Source organism: Monoraphidium neglectum (assembly GCF_000611645.1).
Source record: "Monoraphidium neglectum strain SAG 48.87 unplaced genomic scaffold scaffold01627, whole genome shotgun sequence".
In the NCBI taxonomy this organism is placed as follows: domain Eukaryota; kingdom Viridiplantae; phylum Chlorophyta; class Chlorophyceae; order Sphaeropleales; family Selenastraceae; genus Monoraphidium; species Monoraphidium neglectum.
Window position 1 is genome coordinate 1 of NW_014012001.1, and position 8,628 is coordinate 8,628.

Below are 8,628 nucleotides of genomic sequence, written 5' to 3' on the forward strand. Positions count from 1 at the left end.
GGGCCGGGGAGGGCGGGCCGGCGGTCGCAAGAGCAGCTTTGGCAATTTTGGGCTGGTGTAGATTCTTGCATGCGCTTGTCGCCTCCTTCCTGTTGAGATTGCAGTATGTTTGTTGTCGTTTCCATGCAGTGTTCAACGGTCCCTCCGCATCATGTTTATGTGGGCCCAACCCTTTCTGTGAGCCCAACCCTTCACATGCCGCTGTAAAGTTGCCGTGCAGGAAGTCATTATGCGTCAGCCCCGCTGTCCCGACGGCGCGCTGCCCAGGGGCTGTCGAGCAACGGAATGGGCCCTGCCCACGGTTCTGGTTTGGCAAAAAAAGGGCAGGAGCAACGGCCTCGCGCGTGGTCGCTAATTTACAGGCCTAGGGGTCAAGGCGGTTAAGGCCCGCGCGGTCCACTAGGGTAGACCAGCTCATTTGCCACGCGGCGCCTGCTGCCGCCATCAGATAGGGTCAAAAACGGGCGGCATAGCGTCCACGCGCCCCTGGGCTGCGGGGAAGGGAGCTCCGCGCCGGCTATTCTGCAGAGACTCCGCCTCTCGGCGCTGCGGCCCCATCCTGCTGCTGCTTCTGCTGCCGTGCTGCTGCTGCTGCGGCGGCCGCCGCCAGTGGGGCGAGGGCCGCGGCGGAGGGCCGACTAGAAGAGACCGGGGCCGGTGGTGGCGGTCCGGATGATCTGGAGGAGGGCTGCGGGCGCAAATGGGGGGCAAACAAGGAATTGCCAGGGGCGAGTCAAATACAGGCCCAAGGATGCTGGGTCTGACGCGCAATGGGCGGACTTGCATATGAGACGGCACGTGCAAGCAAGCATGCATGCACAGCTAGTGCGCCATCATATCTGCTGGAGCCTGGGCTACCTGGGCAGGATGCGAGAGGCAGTGCCCCAAAGCGCTGGGGTGTGCGGGCAGGAGCAGCGCGGGCGCTGCAGCGGCTATAGCGACGCTGAAGCGCACCAGAGCCAACCACCACGAACAGGAAGAAGCCCAGCATGATCGAGTTGACGGAGCTCTTCTCCTTCTGCGCAAAAGGCCATACGAGAGAGCCAGGGCGGGGATTCAACGACAACTTGGCTGTGGCCGGCCCGTCCGCGCTCGTGCAACCCCTCGACTCTGAGCAAAGCTATGTGACCGACATACAATCTTATTCCACTCCAACGCGTCAAGCCGGCGATCCGCCGAGCCCGCGGGTGGCTGCCTCCGAGCGACCCGCTCTTGGACCCTTCACCCACCTTCTCGACCTCGACCTGGCCACGCTTGTGCACAAGCTGGTGGAACTTGCCGCTCTTAGCGTTGGTCACGCGCTTGCTGGCAGCCATCGTGCTTGTGTGCTCGGAAGAAGGTGGCGTGGGGTCGTTGGCGAAGGGGAGCTTGTGAACACGTATATCACAAAAGAAATTGTGTGCGTAATATGGACATGCAGGTCCGCAGCCCGTGCTCGACATTTCTTGTTGCCGAAGGAAGGGGTGAAGGGGAAGCCAGGTGGCAGCTGGCAGGTGCTCGTCCCATGATGAGAGCAGCAGTGGCATGCGGGCGGCCCACAGGCTCAGGCAGAAGATTACCAGCTGTGATTACCGAACAATCATGCTTGTGACTGCTCTGGCATGCCCACCAAGGCTGAAAGGCATACGGGTGATACTGTAGCTGCCATTTGGTGTGTGACTCAAACAAGCAACGCTGCCAACCTCCCCAGAGGCGATCAATTGCGGGGTGAAAGCTGCAATTGATGCATCCACATCGCAAGAGGCAGGCAGATACAACAGACACTCTATGACTGCGTTGGTGGACCACCATCATGTAAGGGGACTGGGGGCTGATGGGGTGACGTGCACGGTCCATCATTGCGTCCGTTTCAAGGGGGCCGGCGTAGGTTGGACCAGCTCATGGTATCATAGGAACGAGTCTTGATTATGCCACCGCCGCCTGGCTGGGCACTGCCGCGATGCGTGGCGGAGTTGGGTTCGTTGTGTCTGGGCAAGGGCCGGCTTCATGGCAAGTGCCAGTGCGCGGCTCCAAGCATCATGCGCAGTGATCAACTCAGCTCAGGTGCGCCACCAGGTCGTACCAGATCTGTTTCTGTGCATGGCACCCACCATCGTTGGATAGAGCTGTGCTTTCCCACTACAGGTGAGTGGCTGTTCAGGATGGGGGTGTGGGACCTCAACAGCGTGTGTGAGCTGCGATGCTCATCCAGGCGCACCTCGCTGCCCAGGCCCCAGTCCTGGCTTCTGGGCATGGCCCATTGGCATTTCAGCCCAGTCATGGCTGCAGGGGTTTGTTGGAATGGGCTACAAATTACATTAATCGGCACACCTGATGCTTGATGACGCACGCACGTGCAACAAACAACATGAGCACACATGCCTGGCTCTTCGTGGCTGGTACCCCACAACTCTACCACGCATCCGTGGTGGTGGTCACATGTGCGCAAGTAATTATCCAGGAAAAAGTGGAGGGGCCCATATTGAACAAGCTTTGATATAACTGAAGGCAACCAAGGTTTGAACTAGGGAAAGAGATGGCGCACGGGTAGCATCGTGCGTCCAACAAGGCCGCAAACAACACACACACTGGACAGATGCCTGGTGCTCTGGCGCTGATTTGTTGTGATATGCATGTGTGCATGAGCAATGATGAAGCCAAGGACTGTGCACATTGCGCAAGCCCCGTGGCAAGTTAAACAAAGCATGTTGCCGTGGCCAATACACACGCACGCCACACACAAAGGCAGCTTTGGATTGCAACGCGCACGCAACCGCACGCATGGACAGCTTGCGAAGCAGCAGTGTGGGCCGCGCATTGCATAGTTGCATGGCGGCATGCCAGCCCAGGAAAGTAATGGCCATGAACACATCTCCCGCAAATGCTCAATTGACATGTCCAAGAGTTTTTTTTGAAGCCCAACAGTCCCAGTCGTTGCGTGTGAACAACAAAACCTAGCTAGCGGCGCACACGCGAGCGCTGCGGCTCGCTTGCTGCCTGTTGCAATTCCTGACAACACAAGTTTTAGGCGTGGACACAAATACTGGTCCGTTCGACCTGGCAGTGAAGGCGGTCGCTGATCCTGGAAAGATTCCTGTGCCAAAACACACACGCGGCAAGATGGTTGGCCCCCCCACACACTCACATGTTCAGTGCACATGAAACGCCCTGAGCTCTGCAAGGTGAGTGCAGCAGGTTGCTATGACAACCTAGATAATGGTTGGGTATCGAGAAATGATATCAATGCCTGCTTCAGCTGAAAAACTCATGCGACTGTCAGTGCTCAGCTGGCGTGCGCATGCAGCGATCAATGTTGAGCCAAAGGGGGCCCGGCGATCCCCGCCAAATCATGCCCATGGAAGCGGCGCCGCTGGGGTGTAACGCCAACGGCCATGTTTTAAACTGTCCTCCCCTAACAAGCAATTCCTGGGCCCCGTCACTGACGAGCGTCTCAGTTCGACGTGGTCACGCCCTCAGGGGAACGTTGTTGAGGGTGTCCTTGTAGATGCCCAGCGCGCCAGGGTAGGGACAGTCGCCGCGCATCCTGAAGAATCCGCTCTCGCCCCAGCCAGTGCCCCACCTGGCAGTTGGGATGCAGGGACAGAGCAGGGAGCGGGCTGGCCTCACACACGCAGGGTTGGAGAGTGCACGGATGTCCATGTCGTGGCATTCAGGTAGTGTCTCAATGTGCATGGGGCCATGGGCACACTGCCAATGTGCTGCACGCCATGCTTGTGTGGGTCCCCAGGGCCCAATATTCCCCCCCCCCCCCAAAACTGCCGCCTGGTCCTTGGCACTGTGCACGAGACCTTGAATGCACCCACTCACGAGTTTTTAGCTGTGAACACCTTCCAGGTCTCCGTCTTCTTGTTTACCGGCACAGATACGGCATCGCTGTCATCCCAAGCACGCGGCAAAGATGAGCAAATGCAGTGCGACGGCGAGGGTGTTTGGGGGGCACAAAGATGCAGCAAGTTCGCAAGCATTTGGCGTCCAAAACACCGCCAAGCTCCCTGTCAATTTACAGTGAGCCAATTGAGCTGCATGGTCCAAGGCACGCCAAATATGCACAGGCATTCCCCACTCACGCGTACGCGATGATGGCAACCTCATGATTGAGAATGGCTGTTGTGGCGCAGTCAAAGACTCCACTTTTGTAGTTCTGGAACGCGTTTGTGGCAGCGACGCCTACACTCATCACTGTGAGTGTGCATGTGACGTGTGTTGCGCACGCTTGGACGTGTGTGTGTGTGTGTGTGTGTGTGTGTCCAACGGGGAGCACGATGGGGGTGTGCACGCAGCTGCATTCGGCATGGTGCATCAAGGACCAACTTGGGGTTCAGCAGCCTCGCCTGCAGCCCTGCAGAGCTGCTGCAAGCTGCGCCTGCTGCACAGTGCAACGCCCCGTCGTCAGACTGCCTGAAAATTGACCCTGATGGGTGCTGATAGTTCTACTAAGCCCCGCACCCCTTGACACGCGCCCACCGTTGTGGTACAGGGCCCTCCTGAAGCTTATAAGATCAGCGGGCACGAAGGTGTACCTGCCCCCGGGCCGTCACAGCAGCGCAGATAAGTTTCTAAGCGCGACACCAACAGAGTCAGGGAGCTGGCTGGGTTGTGAAGCACAGGGACGGGCAGTGCTGATGAGGCAAGGCTCGCATCCGTTGCCAATGTTAGGCAGCCGAGCTGCTGATGGCTACCTGCCTCAGGACAGTCCAGCCTGCCGCTGCTGCAGCTTCAAGGAAGCGTGGCAAACGTGCATGGCGCCACCTGCCTCCCCGCTGGCTGATGGCAGCTGGCAGAGCCGAGACGCCTGCAGGTCTGCGGGCTGGCCGGCTCACCCCTTGATGCCGATGGAGGGGCGCGAGACAGTGGTGGAGCATTTGTTGGTGTCCTTAGCGGCGTAGGGCACGTCGCGCTCCCAGGCAGTGCCCTTGCAGACCGCGCGGTCCACGGCCTCGTAGCCGGATGCACCGCCACAGCTGTTGCCTGCACAGGTGGGATGCACGTGGATGTGCGTCGTCAACATTAAGTGCAGGTGGGGCAGCCGAGCCACTTGCTGTCTGCCCACGCGCCAGTCGTTTAAGCACGCAGTCTAAGCGATGCGCTATTCCAAGAGACTGGGGAGCAAGTGCTGTCTCCATGTTGCCGCGTGAAGCAGGTGCTTTTGAAAGGGCATCATTCCCGCCGCTCACCCGCAAGGCACTCCATGTGATCCTGTTCAGACAGGTCAACAGTCGAGTTCGTGGCGCCCTGGCTGCTATACTTTACTATGTAGGCGGCCTCCAGGGCGGCGGTGTTGGCAAACACGACACAGCTGCCGCACTGTGACAGACCGACAGGGGAAGAAGGCAGAGGGTGGCGAGTTGCAGGCAGGGACGTCGTCGGCAACTCATGAATGTCTGTTCTCCGAATGGGGGAAACGTGCACGTTTGGAACATTGGCAATTGAATTGATGGAAGGCATCAGAAGCCACCCCTTGCGACAGGCCGCCCCTCAAATTGGTGCGGCGGCGTTTCCTCACACTCTTTTGGTTGCGGATGGGCGTTACAGCCGCGGGCTTGGACGTGCGCCAGTCGACGACAGACAGGAGGGGGTTGGAAGCCAGGCCCGACGTTGCCCAAGGCGTGGGGCCGGTGCAGGTGTAGCCACGCTTCACTGCCAAAGTGCCAGCACCCATATCCGCAACGCCGGCATCGACGCCAGCTGTGGGTGTGGCAGGGAGGGTGCGCGAGGCCGACGAGGGATTGCAATGCGAGTGGATGTGGCAGGTGAGGCAAGCTAGTGGCTGCGCTGCCAGCCGTGGGCTTGTGGGTGGCTGTGTGTGCATGTGAATGTGCGTGTGCGTGTGCGACTGTGAGTATGCGAGAGAGAGAGAGAGAGAGTGTGTGTGTGTGCGTGTGCGTGTGTGTGTGTGTGCGTGTGTGTGTGTGTGTGTGTGTGTGTGTGTGTGTGTAGCATCTGAGTACATTTGTGCATGCATCCCCATGCGCATCTGCTTATTGTGGTGTGTGTTTGGGACTGCCACTGAAACGGGCAGAGACGAGGGTGCCCGCACTACCACGGCGTTGTGCAAGGGCAATAAGCTGCATTACAAAGCCCTCGGGGAAGCGGACTGGTTGGGTTTGCAGGATCGCGCAAAACACCTCAAGGCCCACTTGCCTGTCGGTGTTGCTGATGGGTCCTTTTTCCCCGTGAGGTAGGCGGACGCAAATTGATCCTTAGTCATGTGAGTGAACGGCGTGATGCCGTACGCAACGGTGTCGCCCGATTGTGCGTTGAGATCTGCGATCTCCTGGAGGGCGGATTTAAACGTCGACCTGACAGCTGCCATGTTTGCGCCATCCAACACGGCGATGTAGGGCGGGATATCGTCGCCGGCCGCAAGGAGTGACGCCCTTTGGTCGCCAAGGGATGCAAGGTGGGCGTCAAACGCGGCATCCGGCTTTGCCATGAGCGCCGCAAAGGCGGCCTTGTCTGCGAGGACCTGCGCCTGGATGGCGCCGCGGCGGACGTTGTGGGGCCGCTCTGGAGGGTGAAAGAGTGGGGAAGGGGGTGAGTGAGTCACTGAGGATGCTCGAGGCTTGTGCAAGTCGTTATTTTGGCAAGCTCCCTTACACATGGACGTGCAGGGGCTGTGGACCCCAGAGGGGGTGCATCCAAAATGGTGCAAGGCGCAATGCAATACCGTATTGCAAGGCGATGCAACGCCGAAACCACGCACCACAAGCAGCTGACGCTGCAGGACAACACAGCCACCTGGATCGCGATGAAAGCTGGGGTGACTATCAACACTGTCACTCACTTTGGCTGAACCTGACCTTCACAGGCTTGCTGGGCGGCTCTGGCGCCTGCGCAGCAGCGCCCGCGGCGTTAGCGGCCCGACCTGCAGCAACCGCTGCCGCCGCTTGAGGGTCGTTCAGGTCTGCGACGGCGCTGCCATCCTCCCCAAACGCCCTGAAGCTGGTTGCGTAGTTGGGCGGTACCGGGGCCTGGGCGCCGGACAGCGACTGTGCGGCTGCAAGCGCGGGCAGCGCGGCTGCGAGCGCCAGAAGTGTCGCTTGCCGCATCCCGTTCACGATGCCAGGCTGCTGCAGTTCGATTTGCCCCCTGGGCCGATGACCACAGCAATGGAGGTTGAGGCAGTATTTACATCAAGTGTGAGTACACCTCTGCCGTACACATTGATTGTGCGGCTCTTCGCGTGGGCGGCTCACTTGCAGCTCACTCACATTCACACCCCGCTTCACTGCGGATGAACGACTGGGTGCCCAAGTGTCACGTAGGTCAAGGCGTTCAGCAGACATAATACGGTAAGCATTCCCGTGGCGCTCCAACGATATGGGGGGTGGTCATGCATCGCACCGTCTTGAAGCGGGTGATTCCCAGCAGATCGCGTGCGTGAAGGTGATTCCGGTGATAAAACTGCTTGGCACTGTGCTATCAATAATCGTGAAGAGGCAGGCTCTCCTGTTTGAAGAAACTTGCCACCGGTTACTCAGTTACTAAGCACACCAGTCGTAGTGAACGCTGGCAGAAAGAGATACGACGTGATACTTTGACCAAGCAGAACTTACTGCGGTAAAATTATGTTACGGCTTTTTCAGACGCCGGGATGCCTTGGTTCGCGAGCCAGCTTCCACTGCAGCTTTACGGGGCGTTGGACGCGCTCAGACGCAACTTGTTGCTTCAGATAGACATGAAGTATGGATTTTACAGATGTCTTTCATGCATTTTTGCGTACCGTGACACCGTTCGTCCAATTTTGCACGACCTAAGTTTCTGAGGGTGGGGCCGAAACGGCTTGACCGCTGGCGTTCGCTGCGATATGAAATCCAGATGTGAATTACTGTGGATGACAGCAGCTTGGCACGACCTGAGCAGCGGAAATAACAACAGTCGGTAAGAACACCAGTCGACCAGCGAAGCCGCGGCGCCACTGAAGCGCTGAGCTGCACAAGTGCCGCAGAAGAGCCGGCTTCAAGAGCCTCGCAGAAGAGGCTCACAGAAGCGTCGCAAAGAAGAGCCGCTCGGGAGGGCAGTACAACAGAGCTGGGAGCTGCGACTTGCGAGCCGCAGTGCTACGGAGAAGCAGACCACAAGCTGAGCGCAAGAGCGGCAGCGCGGCGGCGCGGCGGCGCCGCGGCGCCGCGGCGCTGCAGCGGCTCTGAGCGGCAGAGCTGCGGAGTTGTGCAGCCATAGCTGCAAACCCACACAATTGCAGAAGTGCCTGTGTGCTGCATTGCCATGAGGGTGGAGAGCAGCAGGACAGCATGGCAGCACGACAGAAGTGTTGCAGCGAAGAGCTTGTTAGGAGAGCAGTACAGGCGAGCTGGGCGCTGCAACATAACAGAGCCGCAGCGGAGAAGAAGAGCACAAGAACAGCTGCAGAGCGCAAGCACGGCAGCGCGGCGGCGCGGCAGCGTGGCTGAGCGGCAGAGCAGCAGAGTCGTGCAGCCGGTTTTCAGCAATGTCGAAAATCCATACATGTGCAGAATTGCTGGTGTGCCGCAGTGCCACGAGGGAGGAGAGCAGCAGGACAGCTTCAGAGCGACAGCATGGCAGCACGGCACCACGGCAGCAGATTTGAGCGGCAGCATGGCCGAGTGGCGAAGTGGCAGAACGGCAGTGTGGGCTGAGCGGCAGAGC

At 59.2% G+C, this 8,628-nt stretch overlaps 2 protein-coding genes across 2 annotated transcripts; both read right to left on the bottom strand.

Annotated features, from left to right (window-relative positions):
• Nucleotides 1-638: 638 nt before the first annotated feature.
• On the bottom strand, nt 639-1,316 carry MNEG_8517 (hypothetical protein; the record flags this gene model as incomplete). Its single annotated transcript, XM_014043006.1, has 3 exons — nt 639-688; nt 955-1,018; nt 1,230-1,316. 3 exons carry the CDS (start codon nt 1,314-1,316, stop codon nt 639-641), a joined length of 201 nt encoding a protein of 66 aa, XP_013898460.1.
• Nucleotides 1,317-3,444: 2,128 nt separating this feature from the next.
• MNEG_8518 (hypothetical protein) lies at nt 3,445-5,190 on the bottom strand (the record flags this gene model as incomplete). Its single annotated transcript, XM_014043007.1, has 4 exons — nt 3,445-3,559; nt 3,808-3,873; nt 4,821-4,968; nt 5,175-5,190. The coding sequence occupies 4 exons, from the start codon at nt 5,188-5,190 to the stop codon at nt 3,445-3,447; spliced, it is 345 nt and encodes a 114-aa protein (XP_013898461.1).
• Between the last annotated feature and the right edge of the window lie 3,438 nt (nt 5,191-8,628).